We start from the raw sequence: 18,752 nt of genomic DNA, 5'->3' as shown, positions 1-18,752 counted from the left end.
ATTGTCCAGAGCGGGTCCTCCATTAAAAGAGGGCATGTGTTGAGGTGCGACCTGGCCACCTGACCCAGTGTTGTCGGTGGGTAATCCTGGAACAGCCACAACCCCTGATAGGTGGGTCCTGCATTGTTTGGGTGCAATCTGACCAATGGGGTGCTGAAGAAAAGGAGCAACACGGGACCTATATAACCCATTCGAGGCTTACGAGCTTCCTCTTTGGGACTTTCGCATCAGAACACCCATCTACCTCTCCCTATATTTAGGGCTTGCGCTTGACCTTGCTATGCCGTCGTGTGTTGCCTGCTTTTGGGGCAGGAGCACGGTAGGAATTTTCCTCGCTTGGCTGATTGGCTGGTGCCATTTGGGTTTTGCCTGCCACGTAGTAAATCATCACAACTTGTAAGTTGCGGATAGGCTCTGTTTCAAGTGATAGGCGTGGCACATGACGTGGCCCCACCTATGCAATGAAGGATATTCTGGTAGAGGAATCCAGGGAATCACTGGTTTGGCGATCCCCAGAAGGGGTTCGGCCCGCGCCAGAGTCCAGGGGACATCAGGGCAGCTGATTGGTGCTCCTTCCATCAGCTGTCCCTGGTGTTCATCCTTGGGCTGTCCTATGAACCAGAACCTATGCAACCACTCACTTGATTGTAATCAAAAAGGTAAAGGTAAAGGGACCCCTGACCATTAGGTCCAGTTGTGTCCGACTCTTGGGTTGCAGTGCTCATCTCGTGTTACTGGCTGAGGGAGTCGGCATACAGCTTCTGGGTCATGTGGCTAGCATGACAAAGCTGCTTCTGGCGAACCAGAGCAGTGCACAGAAACACCGTTTACCTTCCCACCGGAGCGGTGCCTATTTATCTACTTGCACTTTGATGTGCTTTTGAACTGCTAGGTTGGCAGGAGCTGTGACCAAGCAATGGGAGCTCACCCCGTCCCGGGGATTCGAACCGCCAACCTTCAGATCAGCAAACCCTAGGCTCTGTGGTTTCACCCACAGCGACACCCGGGTCCCTTATGTAATCAATAAAGTTGTGGCCTAAATTCTGCCAAAAACCAAACCACATATCTGACTCCTGTGTGAATTTATTTTGGGGAAAGGTAAAAGGTCTAAACACGCAACTCATGTTGACTGCATTCTGCTTGGTATGTGATATTATATTGTGTATGATATGGAAATTCCATTTTTGTTTATTGCATATCTGTAAGCCACCAAGGAGTAAGCAATGTCCTTGAAGGAATACTGTAAGGTCTATCACTAAATAAACAAATGAACCACAATACAAAAAAGAGCAGCATGCTCAGAAGACATCTCACACTGAGAAGGACCAATCGGTATCAGAAAGTGTTGTTAGCCATTCTTGTATGTGAATTCCCTGATGCAGATCTCCAGTTAGTGGCATCAGATAGAATGCTAAGCTTGTTACAGCACTGCTTGGGCTTAAAATGAACATTATAACCCTCATGAGTTTATAAGATGCTATGCAGCTGTTTCATATCCCATTGTATGTGCCACCTGTGCAAATATGGACCATATGTTTCACATTATTGGTCCTATTTCTTATATATCACCCAGTGTTGGGTTAATACCGCCCAGACATTTTTTTAAAAATAATAATAATAAATTCTTCCAATATTTTTGGATAGGTGCCACCCCAGTCAGTATGTAATGACAACTGCCGTCCTGGTTATGGGAAGAAAAAGAAGGAGAGAAGTAAATTTTGTTGCTATGATTGTGAAACATGTCCCAGCGGGATGTACTCAAATGAAAGGGGTGAGAAATGTTACATTAAGATAGATCAAAATGCACAATTTATTTAGCCAACTCTGAGTTCCTTAAAATTTTGTTGTCGTTAAAATTCTGGTGCGGGAGAGGGTTAAAGAATGGATATTTAAATTGTTCTTATTGTTTGCAATATAATCTTTAAAATATCCTGAAGGAAAAATATTTGGAAAGGAACGTGATACAATTTACACGCAAATCCTACTAAATTCTGATGGAATAGAAGTGATGGTCACTCCACGAAGAAGAAGGCAGTTTGGGGAGAGAGTAAATGTCTCACTCAGTGGACCTCTTTTGGCTCACAAGATTTCAGCTGCAATATTGGTCTCATTTCACTACAGAGCAGCTTGTGATTCTAAGAAAGAAGAGGAGGGCCACTAAGACATAGGGATGTCCTCTATGTAGAAATTCCAGATTTGATGCATGAGAATTATTTCTGAAATATCTCAGGCAAAAGTCCTTGGGATACAAGTTTTGAAGGCTGTCCTGGTAAAGAACATTAACTAGGTGAACTCCTGATGACTAAAATTCTACAGAATTGTCTTTGTAATTTCATTTTGTCTTTTCAGACATGGAAACATGTATCAGTTGCCCACCAAATAGGTATCCAAACCAAGACCAGGATAATTGCATTCCAAAGATACTAAACTTTCTGGGCTTTGATGAAACTTTAGCCATCATTTCAACTTCCTCTGCACTATTGTTCTCTCTGATCACAGCTCTAGTGTTGGGCATCTTCATTAAGCACAAGGACACCGTGATTGTCAAAGCCAACAACAGAAGCCTCACTTACATTCTCCTTGTGTCCCTCCTCTTGTGTTTTCTCTGCTCCTTGATGTTCATTGGAACACCTAAGCAGGCAACCTGCCTTCTACGACAAACAGGTTTTGGCGTTGTCTTCTCTGTTGCCCTCTCTAGTATCTTAGCCAAAACCATATCAGTGGTTCTGGCATTCATGGCTACCAAGCCAGGATCCACAATCAGGAAGTGGGTAGGCAAAAAACTGGCTTATTCCATAGTCTTCTCTGGCTCCATTATTCAAGTAGGGCTCTGTGGTCTTTGGCTGGCAACTTTCCCCCCATTCCCTGATTTGGACATGCAATCAATGAGTGAAGAAATTATATTGTTATGTAATGAAGGGTCCGTCCTCATGTTCTACTGTGTTTTGAGCTACATGGGCTTCCTGGCTACTGTCAGCTTCACTGTGGCCTTCCTAGCCAGGAAGTTACCTGACAGTTTTAATGAAGCCAAGTTCATCACCTTCAGCATGCTGGTCTTTTGCAGTGTTTGGATCTCCTTTATTCCAACTTACCTGAGCACCAGAGGAAAATACATGGTGGCTGTGGAGATCTTCTCCATCTTGACTTCTAGTGCTGGATTACTGGCTTGCATCTTTTCCCCCAAATGCTACATTATTCTTGTGAGGCCTGAGTTGAACACCAGAGAACATCTAATGCAAAGAAAGATATAAATAATAGAAGGATTTGTGGTTCCATGATTGTTCTTAGTTTCCAACACTGAAACATCAAAAATGTGAATGAATGTGGAGGACAATGTGACCAAATTAAACTATTTCAGCTTTTTTGTGCTCTGTTTCTGGTCTGCAAAATTATTGCATGTTATTTTAAGAGGCCAATCTGACCAAATGAGGCAAATGTTCACTTCAACTGAAGACAATGAAACTCTGAAATTGAAAGAGAAACATCAACATTATTCTATAGCTATTCTGATTAGACAGTTAATATGAATGAAGAGTTAAGTATTAAGAGTTGTTGTTTTTTTACTAAGTGATATATTAATTATTTAAGAAACTAAATAAAAGAGCTATGTTATATTAGTGAGGCCTGAATTCAACAATAGAGAGCAACTGATAGAGAGAAATATGTAAAGGACAGACATAGCTGTCCACTTCTCCCTTTTCTTGTGAGGAATCCTATTCGGAATTAGGGAATTTCCCTTTAAAAAAGGGGGAAGTTGACAGCTATGAGGACAGATGTGTTTGTAGTTTCCCTTATGATCTTGGTATCATTTTAGGAACATTAGGTCAGACAAGTGTATATTATTGGAATCCCCCTGTGTGTCTGCAAACTAACTCACCCCTAAAATACACTCCCTTGTCAGCTGTTTTTCTGGAGTCAACTGGACACAGCTCTGAGAATAGGCCCAAATTATCTTATGCCCAGTAAAGAGCTCTCACAAACTGGACTATTCCCCCTGGAGCTGGTTTATTACGAAAGAATAAATGATATTTTAACAATAGATTGATTAGCATATATAGAACTATGGGTGCAATTAAAGTAATATCCTCACACATTCAAACTCAAAGTAATAAGTTCCTACACTACAAGGGGAAGATAAAGGGATAGAGGATAACAGTGTGTTGTATGGTTTCCAAGCAGGGCTGGCCCTCCCATTAGTAAAGGTGAGGCAACCACCTCTGGTGGCAAGATCCACAGGGGCAGGGGATCCCAATGTAGATTTTTATTCCCCACTTGATCCTGATGGAGACATTCACTCATTCCTTCTTCCCTGGAGAGAGTGGGGATGCCATTTTGTGGCTTACCTCATGCACCAAAGTGTCTTGGGCCAGCTCTGCTCCCAAGAAGACAGTGATGGATGAAGAGTTTACCAATCCAACCACTGACTAGAGCAACTGCTGCAGCTGTGTGGGCATAAGGATGTGCTGGACCCAGGACCCAGGAATTCTATGCCTGAAGCTATTGTAGTTCTGAATGGTATATCTGGGCTTCACACAGACAGGCAAGTTCACTAAAATCTAAATGGATTGTTATTTAATGTCATCAGAGGCCATGTCATTCAATCCTCTGCAAGTAGCATCCAATATAATGAAAGTTATAAACAGAAGACTTTCTGGGTTCATACATGTTCTTTGTATTCCACACCAAAATATCAACATATTTAAATCAATTAGAACAATGTGGCCAAATGAAACTATTTCAGCAATTGATGATCAACTGGTGAACATTTTATTTATGTAATAAAACATCTTTTATTTCTGGGTTGCAAAATGGTTGCCTCTTCTTTAAAGAAGCTGTTCTGACCAAATGTGGAAAAAAAAAGTTGAAAAGCTGATCCAAAGTTCAACTGAAGAAACTGAAACTCTGAGATGGAAACAGAAACTTATTATTTATTTTTATGAAGCTGTATAGAACTTGAGGTTGCCAGACCACTATAAATTCTGGACCCAGCAAGTGTCAGAATTTAATTAGGGTTTGGGATGCTAAACTGTGTACTAGACCTCTCTAATCCCCTGAATCAGCAGTTGATTAATATAAGCTAATTTCCCATGAAGTGATAGGCTGGGTGATGGGTCAAACAAAGGATCAAAGGGAACCTGGTGTGAAATGGCAAACCCCCCAAAATTATCCAGTTCCCCTGCCCCATTAAATTCATACAGAAGACCTAGTTGCCCAGAAGCCATTGTTTCTTGTTGATAACTTGCTGCTCACACGAATAGAAAGTTATTGTGTTGCTTCCATCAACAACTTGCTGACAAGGTACCCACGAAGGCACCCGGAGCGGTATCTACCATCCCTCCATTTTTTCTCTTCTCCATTACATGGTTGCATACCAAAAAAAAAAAAGCACCAAGCAAAATCTTTTTCTTCCTAACGTATAATTCCATGAGGTGATAAATGTATTTAACTTGGCAGCTCTGCTAATGATGATGCACTGTGGAGTCGTTTAAAAATTGCAAGAAGTGATTGTCCCCCGTGTAATTATTCAAATTACAATAATTAGTTCACCTCCAGAAGGCTAAATGTGGGGTGGAGGGAGAATCAGCAAGCAAGCCTGAAATGTTTATAGTACCCCAGTGATCCATAGATAGATAGGATAATGCAGGAGAGAGAGGCCAGGCTCTGTGATTGTACAGGTCATATATCAAATCACTTCGTTCTTATTTACCATTCAAGGCAGGTCTTTGCGACAGTGTTTAATGATATAGATGCATGCATGTCCCTTTAAGCACTGAATTGGCAGAGTCTGCTGCCTCCAAATCCATGCTGCTGCTGATAATAATAATGATGTTGTAGAGAGGCAAAGAAGAGTCCATGCTACTGTTGTTTCTCTTGCTCTTCCCCAACATGGTGTGCCAAGTGCATGGTGCTAATTTTACCACAACTAACCCTGTACCTATTCCACATGAGTGGTATGAGCCAGGTGACCCTGTCATTGGTGGGATAGCATCTCATATCCGCTACATCTTCCCCACTGTTTTATTCAATAAACACCCCTCTCAAGTTTTGATTGACAGACCACTGTAAGTAAATAGTACTTAATATTATTTTATACATTTTTAAAATATCAATATTTGACTGAAATATACTTTGCTTTGAATGAGTAGTTTTAGAATTCTATTAATAAACTGTATTAATTAATTGACTGTATTAATTTGAAAGATTTGATAGACTGTATGAGAAACATCTGTGCATACAAGCCACGTCTACACTCTCACTTGGACATTAGGAATCCTTAAGATTTAGTGATCCGAGTCTGCAAAGAGAAAATTGAGTAAGAGAAGGAGAAGGGGGGTGGCAAAAAAAAACCGACAATGAACCAGGCAAGTTTGCTGATGCAACCAAATTTTTCAGGGTGTTTAAAACAGAAATGGATTTGAAGATCTCAAAACGGATCTTTTGAAATGGGATGTATGGGCAATAAAATGACAAATGGAATCCAATGTGTGAAGTGATGTCCATTGGGGCAGAAAGGCCTTAATTTCACATACAAATCATAATGTTATTATACTAATTATGCAATGTTGTGTACAGTTCTGTTCACTGTATCTAAAAAGATATATTGTACATCTTGAAATGGTTCAGAAAAAGCAGGGGAGAGGTGATACAGGGGACTTGCCTATGAGAAAAGGGTACTAAAATTTGGGACTTTTTAGTTCAGAGAAAGGTGAGCAATGGGTAACATTGTATAGGTGTACCAGATTATGTATGGTGTGGTGAAAGTGGATAGAGAAAAGTTTTTCTCCTTTCTCATAATTATTGAACTTGGGAAAATCCTATGAAGCTAAATGTGGAAAAATTCAATACAAGCAAAAGAACCTACTTATTCACACACTGAATAGTTAAACGGTGGAATTTGCTCCCACAAAAGGTAATGGAGAATGCCCTGAACTTGCATAAGAACTGGCTGCTAAAATACAACAAAATGGACCTATAAATTTCAATAGGCAAAACTTGTATTATTTCATGTCATGTATCATTATTAATGGATTGATTCCCCCCTTTTCAAAAAGGTCTTTGCAGCAAAACATAATGTTGGTCTTAGTTACTCAGTTATTAATAAACAAAGTGGGTTTATAAAACAAAAAAAAGAATAAGATAAAATTATGTGATTTCCAGTCTCCCATATACAGTGGTACCTCGGGTTACAAACGGTTCAGGTTACAAACACTTCGGGTTAAGAACTTTACCTCAGGATGAGAACAGAAATCGTGTGGCGGCAGCGGGAGGCCCCATTAGCTAAAGTGGTACCTCAGGTTAAGAACGGTTTCAGGTTAAGAACGGACCTCTGAAACCAATTAAATTCGTAGCCCGAGATACCACTGTAAGCATTGAATAGTGCACGTGTGTTTACACGTGTTTGTGTTAAAATTATTTTCTACTTAAGGTAAAGGGAAAGGACCCCTGACCATTAGGTGCAGTCACAGATGACTCTGGGGTTGCTTCCAGGTCATGTGGCCAGCATGACTAAGCTACTTCTGGTGAACCAGAGCAGCACACAGAAACGCCGTTTACCTTCCCACCAGAGCGGTACCTATTTATCTACTTGCACTTTTTGGCGTGCTTTCAAACTGCTAGGTTGGCAGGAGCAAGGACCAAGCAACAGGAGCTCACCCTGTCTCAGGGATTCGAACCGCTGACCTTCTGATCGGCAAGACCTAGGCTCTGTAGTTTAAAAACTTCTCTATACAAGGGTGCCTTGTGATAGCTCGGGGGTCAGATAACTCCATACACACACACCCCAACATTTTTCCAATAAAAGTAGGGACATCCTAAGGAAAAGTGGGACATTCTAGGATCCAATCAGAAACCAGGAAGGCTTCTCTTAATCATGGACGTCCCTGGAAAATAGGGAATCTTGGAGAGTCTGGAGGTGCCTCTTCAGTATTTGCTGAAAGCTACATAGTGAAGTTGCCAGATGCACTTCTTCTTGGAATTAGACTCTAGTTCACATTTGTAAACATGGGATCAGAGACTTTAGCAACCATCATCGCTAGCTCACAAATAGGCATACTTGGTAGAAATACAATATGTGAAACTCTGCATTGCTGTATCTTTATTCTCTCAAAAACCTAATAGTTTGCATTAAAAATGGCAGCTATCATCAGCTGTATTATCATTTAATGCAAGTTTCCATTTCCAGAGAAAGCTACTACCAAAGGGATATAGCAATAATTTCAGAAACTGTAGCATGTCCATATGGCAAAGCACATGTTTATAGATGAAACTGAATACAGAGAAGGAACAACATGGTCAGAAATGCAAAAGATGAAGTTAAATTCAAGAAAATTTCTGACCCTATGTGTCTGAGGAATTAAAAAAAAAAAATTGGGCTAAGGGGAAATCCAAATATTCTAAAGGAACAATGTAAGACCCATCTTTCCAATAACACTTACTTCATGACTAACTTTGCTGCCTTTCCTTATAGTCCTTATATACCACAATATTCTGAAAGTTGTACCTCTCAAAACTAGATTATGTGCACTATTTTATTTTCCCATGAAATAATGCCACTTCATTCACAGCGTTTTATCAAAGTCTACCAGCACATCCTTGCCCTGGTGTTTGCGATTGATGAGGTCAATGAGAATCCCAAGGTCTTGCCCAATGTCACTCTTGGGTTCCACATCTATGACAGCTACTGTAACTCGAAGATGACCTACCGCACCACTCTGGATCTGCTGTTTAACACACATACCTTTGTCCCCAACTACAAATGTGGCCCCGAGGAAAATGTAATAGGAGTCATTGGGGGACTTAGCTCTGAGGTCACCTTGTGCATGGCAGACATCTTGGGTCTTTACAAAATTCCACAGGTAGGAACATTCTGGGTAAGAGAAAATTGAGATTTCACGTTATAATTCACTCTTCAGCTCTCTTTCCAGTAGAAGCCTATTGATTCATAAATTTGGAGTGGTATAACAGGGACAAGGGAGGAAAAAATGTATGGGTTGGTTGATGTTATAGCATGGGGGTCTCTAACAGTGTGCATGAGAGGGGGTAGGTTACTAAGGATGTGTGCTTAATGCCTATAAGGGAAGATTGATTCAAAGGTGCCAATTTGATAAGTGGGGCAACCAGATGGGATCATATAAGATCCTGGGAAAATATTATCAGTGGATCATATAAGCTCAGGACATGTTAACTAGAAATGCTCTCCATATGAAATGGGAATTTGAGCAACATTGTGTTTGTATATTTTATGTAAATGGAGGTGTATATTTTCCAAAAAAAAAAAATCAGTAAATTTGGGGTGTGTGGGATAAATATGTTTGTTATAAATTATTCCATCCATTTGGAATGGTTCTCTTTCTAATTCTTCAGATTTCGTATGGTTCATTTGAAGCATCCATGAATAATCACATTAAGTTCCCTTCCTTTTACCACATGGCTCCTAAGGAAGCTCTTCAGTATCAAGGAATTATCCAGTTGCTCCTGCATTTTGGATGGAAATGGGTTGGGCTCATCACTCCAGCAAATGAAGCTGGAGAACGTTTCTTGAATGCTATTGAACCAATGTTTTTCAAAAATGGGATCTGTTCAGCATTCACTGAAAGAGTTGAATACCATGTGCGTTTCAGAGATAACATACTTCATATGGTGGATGATACAAAGATTTTGTCCCCAACTTTCATCACAAGCAAAGCAAATGCAGTTGTTGTATATGGAGAAAGCGCATCTATTATATGGTTGTCAACCGCTCTAAATGTAATAAAGATATCTCAGTTCATATTTTCTCAGTCCAAAAAGAACTTACCTGAAGGAAAAGTATGGATTACCACAGCTCAAATTGATTTCATAGTATATGTTCTTCAGAAATTTATTGATGTTAATATACAAATGTTCCATGGTGCTATCTCCTTTGCAATTCATTCCAAGGAAATTCATGACTTCCGATACTTTCTGCAGAATGTAAATCCTTCCTGGGTAGATGGAAATGGTTTTGTCACAGGTTTCTGGGAACAAGCATTTGATTGTTCATTTGCAGACTCTACTAAATCAACAGAGAAAGCTAAGCATTGTACCGGAGAGGAAATGCTGGAGAACCTCCCTGCACCATTTTTTGAAATGAGCATGACCAGCCACAGCTACAGTATCTATAATGCTGTCTATGCTTTGGCACATGCCTTACATAGGCACTTGGCTGGATCCAACCGTAGAAGAACAGAGGCTGCAGGCAGACGATCTCTTCAGAATATAGTGCCTTGGAAGGTAGTGTTTGCTGTTTCAAAACGTTTGGTTTACAAAGTGTTCGCTATTGTGCCCTGGAAGGTGTTTTTTCCAAAATTTCAAATGGCATTTAATTAGACAATTTTTATAGCTTTGGGGTTGGTAGTAACCATGGGGTGAGTAGTAACAGAAATCCAAACCAAGTTTGGTTAGGTGCTGCATAATTGTTTAAATATATTTGCTAGGAAGGTGTGCCTGTCTTTTTTTTTTTTTTCCTTTTCCTACCTTCTGATTGTATGCACTGTTCTAGCAAAGTATAGGGATGCCATAAGCTAAAAAGAGAAAGCAAATTAAAATCAAGCACATTCTCCACTTGGTCACCTTATGGTGTTAACAAGGGATAAGAAATAATTTAGGCAATTCCCTTCCCTCTTTGAATTTCTTAAGAACTTTCTGATGCACCCATCCAAACTTTGAAAAACCTTCTCTGTGCTGCCAACACCAGCAAAAGCATCAGAAAAAACAACTCTTGATTTGCAGAGGAGAAGGAAGGCATTGTTGAAATGAGGCAGTAGAGTCGTTTGGCATTGCTCCATATAACTAATTATTCAAACTGTCAATATTGAAAAAGTATCCTTACGGTCCCAATATACCTTTTTATAGGGTAGGAGGTGCATCCAAGAATAACAAACTGCAGCTTCTCAATTAATTGGTAGTGAGCTTAAATATTGTCACCCAGAGAGTTTGTTCAAAACCTCTGAAAGATTGCTTCTAAAATGTCAAGCAATACAGATCAGTAAAGAGATGCTTTTCATGCTCATTTTAATAATTTATCACCAGAATTAACACTTCCAACTGAGTCGTTTGACCAAAGTTCTTCTATCCACTTTTGAGTGTATTCAAGTGATAGATTAGAATAGCATTGGTGTGCCTAAAATGAGACAGCAATTTCCTTCAACATATCCTACCTGATTTCTGTAGTGGAGACTTTTGAAAGGCCTCCTCGAATCTAAAGGAAGATTCCTACTGAGTTGCAGGCTATGCTCCTTAAGCAGAACATAAATCATTGGGATGTTTTATCATAATATTAACTTTTTAAAACACCTCAGTTGTCATGTCCACTCCAAACATGATCCTTAGACCATCTTCCTCTTAGAGGAAGATATTGGCATGGAGAAGCAACTGCAACGATTTTTGTATGTGCTTATTGGTCCCAGTTATCCAAGAACATATCATCACACAATACTGATTAAAAACTGAAATGGAAAAGGGACATAAAAGAAGTATTTTAACATGACAGCATGTAACCTTTGCTCCATATGTGGTGTGTGTGGTATAACTGCTTCATTTTCAGAAAACAAGAATGGTTCTGCCAATTCTACACTGTCACAAATTATGTTGTTGTTGTTCAGTCGTTCAGTCGTGTCCGACTCTTCGTGACCCCATGGACCAGAGCACGCCAGGCACGCCTATCCTTCACTGCCTCCCGCAGTTTGGCCAAATTCATGTTAGTAGCTTCGAGAATACTGTCCAACCATCTCATCCTTTGTCGTCCCCTTCTCCTTGTGCCCTCCATCTTTCCCAACATCAGGGTCTTTTCCAGGGAGTCTTCTCTTCTCATGAGGTGGCCAAAGTCACAAATTATACTTTGAATCAAAACTTTATAACCCCTAGTTATAACGATCTTGAATGCATCTAGGAAACATATTCAACAATCTTAATCAGAATGTTATGATACTTTATAGACTTTTTGATTCTCTTTCCACCTAGCTCCACTCATTCCTACAGAAGATCTCATTCAACAACTCTGTTGGTGATGAAATTACATTAAATGAACATGGAGAATTAGCAGCTGGTTTTGATATTACAAATTTGATCACTTTCCCAAATAGATCCTACATCAGGGTCAAAGTGGGAAGGCTGGATCCTCAGGCCCCTCCAGGCAAAGAGCTCACCATTAATGATGGACAGATTGAATGGCACAGGGGCTTGACTCAGGTGAGGAAATAAATTTCTCAAATGTTATCCAAATAAAGTGGGATGCAATGAAAACAAGGAGGCTTTTTTTCACTTAGAACCTGATTAAATGTGAAGTTTCCTTGGAAAGAAAGGTAGGCTTTAAGGAAAGGAAATTCCTGTCTGGATGGATAGTATTTTAATGGAGAGAATCTCTATTTGAACGATTGGCTTTACTTGTGAGGAAATGCGTGCACATTAGTTTAAGAGATCCTATGTGTTGTCCAGCATATGTTGACTGCTTTCTGCTTGGTATGTGATATTATATTGTATATGATATGGAAATTCCATTTTTGTTTATTGAGTATTTGTAAGCCACCGAAGAGTAAGCAATATACTTGAAGGAATACTGTAACGTCTATCACTAAATAAACAAATGAACCACAATACAAAGAAAGAGCAGCATGCACAGAAGACATCTCATATTAAGGATGACCAATGGCTATCAGAAAGAGTTGTCAGCCATTCTTATTTGTGCAGTCCCAGAGGCAGATCTCCAGTTAGTGGCATCAGATAGAATGCCAAGCTTCTTATTAGACTGAACATTATAACCTTCTGGAGTTTGGTGTGAAGCTATGTACAGCAGGTATACATCTAGGCTTAGCTGTAGCTAGTGTATAAACCTAAGATGGGCATAAGCAGCCACAGAAGCCACTTGAGACCCTAGTGATGAGTTTGGAATCTCAAAGTACTTCCAAATATAAACATATTCCTTCACAGTGAATCCAATCCCTTCTGAGAGACAGAAACCACTCAACCAAAGAATTTTGGACATATAAGGATTCAGCCACCGTTCTGTCCAACACAACCTTCTGACAACAGTGCAGCTCCTTCACTTGATGCTATACAGCTGCTTTTTATCCCATTGTATGTGTGACCTGTGCAAATATGGACCATATGTTTCACATTCTTGGTCCTCCTATTGCTTATACATCCCCTGGTATAAGATTAAATCTCCAAAACATTTTAAAAAAACAACTAAATTCTTGCAATGTTTTGGATAGGTGCCACCCCTTTCAGTATGTAATGACATCTGCCGTCCTGGTTACGGGAAGAAAAAAAAGGAAACAAGTAAATTTTGTTGCTATGATTGTGATCCATGTCCCAGCAGGATGTATTCAAATGACAAGGGTGAGAAATGCTATGTTAAGATAGACCAAACTGCACAATTTATTTAGCAGATTCTGAGATCCTTAAAATTTTGTTGTCATTAAAATTCTGCTGCGTGGGAGGGTTAAGTAATGGATTTGTATATCTTGCAGTAGCACCTTAGAGACTAACACTAAAGCTCATACCAAGAACAAACTTAGTTGGTCTCTAAGGTGCTACTGGAAGGATTTTTATTTTATTTTATTTTATTTTATTTTTTGTTTTGACTATGGCAGACCAACACGGCTACCTACCTGTAACTGGATTTCTATATCGTTATCATTGCTTACAATATATTAAACCTTAATAATAATAATTTTATTATTTATACCCCACCCATCTGGCTTGGTTTCCCCAACGACTCTTGGAGGCTTCCAACAGAGGACTAAAAGCAGAATAAAACTTCAAACATTAAAAAACCTCCCTAAACAGGGTTGCCTTCAGGTGTCTTCTAAAAGTCAGATAGTTTTTAATCTTTAAAACATGTTAAGAAATTGTTTTTAGAAAAGAACGTACGGCATTTTACATAGATTTCTAAAAAAAGAAGAGGAGCAAAACTAAAACATAGAGAGGTCCTCTATGTAGAAATTCCAGATGTGGGCTAGGTGTTTTAAAAGCTACCCTGGTAAAGAACATTAAACGAGGTGAACTCCTGATGACTAAAATCCTTAAGAATTTTCTTCGTAATTTCATTTTGTCTTTTCAGACGTGGAAACATGTATCAGTTGCCCAGAAAATAAGTATCCAAACCAAGAACAGGATAATTGCATTCCTAAGATACCAAACTTTCTGGGCTTTGATGAAACTTTGGCCATCATTTCAACTTTCTCGGCACTACTGTTGTCTCTGATCACAGCTCAAGTGTTGGGCATCTTCATTAAGCACAAGGACACTGCCATAGTCAAAGCCAACAATAGAAGCCTCACTTACATTCTCCTTGTGTCCCTCCTCTTGTGTTTCCTCTGCTCTCTGATGTTCATTGGTACCCCTAAGGAGGCAACCTGCCCACTCAGACAAACAGGTTTTGGCATTGTCTTCTCTGTGGCCCTCTCTAGCATCTTGGCCAAAACTATATCAGTTGTTTTGGCATTCATGGCTACCAAGCCAGGATCCACAATCAGAAAGTGGGTAGGCAAAAAACTGGCTTATTCCATTGTCCTGTCCGGCTCCACTATTCAAGTAGGGCTCTGTGGTCTTTGGCTGGCAACTTTCCCCCCATTCCCTGATTTGGACATGCAATCAATGAGTGAAGAAATTATATTGTTATGTAATGAAGGGTCAGTCCTCATGTTCTACTGTGTTTTAGGCTACATGGGCTTCCTTGCCAGTATCAGCTTCACTGTGGCCTTCCTAGCCAGGAAGTTGCCTGATAGCTTCAATGAAGCCAAGTTCATCACCTTCAGCATGTTGGTATTTTGCAGTGTTTGGCTCTCCTTTATTCCAGCTTACCTGAGCACCAGAGGAAAATATATGGTGGCTGTGGAGATCTTCTCCATCTTGGCATCTAGTGCTGGATTACTGGCTTGCATCTTTTTCCCCAAATGCTACATTATTGTAGTGAGGCCTGACTTGAACACCAGGGAGCATTTAATACAAAGAAAGATATGAATAAAATAAGAATTTGTGCCTCCATGACTGTTCTTTGTTTTCAACACTGAAACATAAAAAATAATAATAGAAAAATAGGTGCAGGAACTCACAATGAACATCTCACTCATTTTCTTAGAATGGCAATGGCACCCACCTAAGAGACGCCAGAAATGAGTTTCAGAGAAATGAGTTAGGGCTGAAAAGAAGCCCTGATTAGGACTATGTGACCAAATAAAACTATTTCAGCAAAAATGTGAATGAATGAGGACAATGTGACCAAATGAAACTATTTCATCTATTTTGTGCTTTGTTTCTGGTCTGCAATATTGTTGCATGTTATTTTAAGAGGCCATTCAGACCAAATGAGGCAAACTTTCACATGAGCTTCCGGGCTTCAACTGAAGACAATGAAATTCTGAAACTCTGAAATAGAAAGAGAAACATCAACATTACTCTATAGCTATTCTGATTAGACAGCTAATATGAATGAAGAGTTAAATATTAGAGTTGTTGGGTTTTTTGACTATGTGGTAGATAAATTATTTAAGAAGCTAAATAAAAAAGCTATGTTATAGTAGTGTGGTCTGAATTCAACAACAGAGAGCAGCTGATATAGAGAAATGTGTAAAGGACAGATGTGTTTGTAGTTTCACTTATGTTCTCGGTATCAGTCTAGGAACATAAGGTCTTAAAAGTGTAAATTGGAATCCCCATGTGTGTCCACAACCTTCCTAACCCCTAAAACACACTCCATTGTGAGATCTTTTGCTGAAATCATCTGGGCACGGCTCTGAGAATGTGCCCAAATTATCTTATGCCCAGAAATGAGCTCTCACAGACTGGATTGTTCACCACAGAGTTGGTTTATCTTTTAACAATAGATAGATTAGCATAGTGTAGAACATATAGAACCATGGGTACATTTAAAATAATATCCTCACACATTCAGACTCATAGTAACAACTTCCTACACTACACGGGGAAGATAAATGGATACAGCATAACAGTGTGTTGTATGATTCCCAAGTAGGGCTGGCCCTCCCATGAGGCAAGGGGAAGTGACCACCTCTGGCAGCAAGATCTACAAGGGCAGCAGATTCCAATGTAGATCTTTATTCCCCACTTGTTCCTATTGTAGATCTTTACTAACTCCTTCTTCCATGGAGAAGATGGGGGTGGCCTTTTGTGGCTTACACCAGGCACCAAAAGGTCTTGGGCCAGATCTGTTCCCAAGAAGATAGTGATTGATCCAAAGTTTAACAGTCCAAACACTGACTAAAGCCACTGCTGCAGCTGCGTGGTCATACATCTATTTGATGGACCCAGGACCAGGGGCGTTCCGAGGAGGGGCGGGGTGTGTGCCGGCCCAAATACAATTCCAAAGGGGTGGGTGACAAAATGCCAACCCCCTGATCGGCAGCACCCCTTGGGCACGCACCACACCCTCCAAGATGCACACCACTCCCCGGGGACAAGCGCCACACACCCTGAGGCATGCACTATGCCCCCTGGGACAAGCGCCACTCCGGGTACCAGAAATTCTGCCCAGGACCAGAAATTCTATGCCTGAAGCTATTATAGTTCTTAATTGTATATCTAGGCTTCACACTGACAGGCAATTGAATCCCTGCCTAGCCCCTAGGTACACTATCCAGGGCTGTACAAATGTTGCTCTTAGAAAGCAGAAGGGAGAAGTGTGAAAGGTTGCTGAGCTTATGCTAAGAGTGGCCAGCATAAGCCACTAGGTTTTCAGGTACCAGAAGTGGATGTGTATAAGTGCTGTAATGAAGAGGGCTGCCTAGTGGGCTTCCACTAAGATGTGAGTCTTTGTGTACATGACAAAGTGCAGTCAAGGAAGGTTATCTTAAAGAGAGTCCTCCTGAATGGATTTCCTACCTTAAGGAAGTTTTTACATCTTGTTTCCTGGCTAGCCAGGACACCCAACATGACCAGCTAATGTTCTACTACACATCCCACATTTATGTAGCTACATTTGACTAAAGGGTACTCTCTCCAGAGGTTCAGACACAGGCTCAAGTTCTGAAATCTGCATTCAGTGATGTTTCCATTGCTAATATATTTCATTATCATCATCATCATCATCATCATTATCGCAACTCAGCATTTTCAGTCATTTAATTATTAAGGCCCCTGTCACACAGCAACTTGCTAAAGAGGGTCGGAAAAGAAATAGGCAAAGGGGGCGATTACCCAGGATACACTGCAGGTTAAGCCAACTTCTTATCCAGTTACAAACACAAAATGTAGGTCAAGCATGACCCCTCATAATAGAAGTGTTAATGAACAGGGGCTGTGTGAAGGAATGAAACTATGGGTGCTTTGCAACATCATATGACTGAAAGCCTCTGCTGTTCCTAAAGCCATGGTCTGTGAAAGGCTCCTGGGGCTGAAGAGTGGGGCAAGGCAGGTGGGAAAAGCCATTGCCGGGTAGCCAGCAGAAAGTCTCTCCTGCACACCATGGGTACCCTCCTATGGGAAGCTGCAGAGCAAGGAGAAGGAGGGGAACATAGGAACATTAGAAGCTAGATTATATTGTACCAATCCATTGCTGCATTTAGTTCAATATTGTCTACAATGGTGGACAGCTGCTTTATAAGTTTTCAGACTGGGGTCTCTTCCAGCAATACTATACCTGGAAATGCTAGGTATTCAGTGTCAGACCCTCTGCACATGAACCATATGTGGTACCGCTGTGTAATAGCTCTTTCTCTCTTCTCCACTCATGGAAGTTGGTCCCATTGATAAATGGATGCAGTTGGATATCAGCCCCTTTTCATCAGTTTTGCTTTTCTTTTTTTTTTTCTTTTTTGGATTGTATAGTGACCCTGCTCCACTGAATTGAAATTTCAGCCTTCACAACACAGGAAAACGGCCAAGTAAACAGCTATTTTCATGGAGGAGGGTCAAGACATTAACTGCTATGCATGAAATTTCAGATATAGCTATATAATCCCTAGTGTAGTAAGATAAGACCTTTGGAGCAGGCATTTAAAAAAAAAAGTTTTTTATGAACCGCCCTAGTAGGGCAGTGATGATTTGTCACCCCCCTCCATGATGGCAACTGGGTCAACCCGCCCCCTTTCCAATGCCCCTGCTTGGAGGTCCCCTCTGTAATCTCTGCTCTGACAAATAAGTTTCCTTTGGCAGAGCGCCAAATGATGACACATTACATCATCCCAAAGCATTTCAGTAGTGATTCTTTCCCCTGTAATTATTAAGATTACAGTAATCAATTCACCCAGCCAAAGCTCCGGAAGACGGTAGGGAGACAGGGAAAAGCCAACAAGCAAGGCTAAAATGATTATAAACACTTCAGTAATCCATGGCCAGATCAGATAAAGAATGACAGAGTGATCAGGCTTTGTTAAGCTGTTCAGGTTCCTTCTTTCATGGTAGTGGGGGTAGCAGTATTATTATTATTATTATTATTAATGTTATTATTATTATGCATTTTGTGTTTTTTTGTTGTAAACTGGCCTGTGTTCTTTAGAAGAAGGGCACTATAGAAATTTAATCAATAATAATCCTGACTTAGCTAAAGCTTCAGATCAGTGTACCTTATTTGATATCCAAGGCATGCTTTTGTGACAATGTTGAAATCAAGGATAAAGTGGATATATGTCCGGTTGAGAAATCCATTGGCAGGTTCTGCTGCCACCAAGCCATCTTGTTCAAATCAGGCTGAAAAGAGCAACAATGTTGGAAAGAGAGAGGAAAGCCCATGCGTAGAATAAAGTTTGAAATCAGGATGTTGGTGGTGCTGGTGC

At 40.4% G+C, this 18,752-nt stretch overlaps 2 protein-coding genes across 2 annotated transcripts; both read left to right on the top strand.

Annotated features, from left to right (window-relative positions):
• Nucleotides 1–2,283: 2,283 nt before the first annotated feature.
• LOC117058620 (vomeronasal type-2 receptor 26-like) lies at nucleotides 2,284–3,268 on the top strand. Its single transcript, XM_033169904.1, has one exon. It carries the CDS (start codon nucleotides 2,352–2,354, stop codon nucleotides 3,249–3,251), a length of 900 nt encoding a protein of 299 aa, XP_033025795.1. The 5' UTR covers nucleotides 2,284–2,351; the 3' UTR covers nucleotides 3,252–3,268.
• Nucleotides 3,269–14,061: 10,793 nt separating this feature from the next.
• Nucleotides 14,062–14,982, top strand: LOC117057356 (vomeronasal type-2 receptor 26-like; the record flags this gene model as incomplete). The annotated part of the gene is made up of 1 exon (XM_033168199.1): nucleotides 14,062–14,982. A coding segment is annotated over one exon (921 nt), but the record flags the coding sequence as incomplete, so codon positions are not given.
• Between the last annotated feature and the right edge of the window lie 3,770 nt (nucleotides 14,983–18,752).

The sequence above is a fragment of the Lacerta agilis genome, chromosome 14 (genome assembly GCF_009819535.1).
Source record: "Lacerta agilis isolate rLacAgi1 chromosome 14, rLacAgi1.pri, whole genome shotgun sequence".
Classification (NCBI taxonomy): domain Eukaryota; kingdom Metazoa; phylum Chordata; class Lepidosauria; order Squamata; family Lacertidae; genus Lacerta; species Lacerta agilis.
Note: the sequence above shows the minus strand (reverse complement) of the source record. Positions and strands in the feature narration are given on the sequence as shown.

What these genes read in the sequence shown, in the direction of transcription:
- LOC117058620 (XM_033169904.1), top strand. Translation starts at nt 2,352, where the DNA reads ATGGAAACATGTATCAGTTGCCCACCAAATAGGTATCCAAACCAAGAC.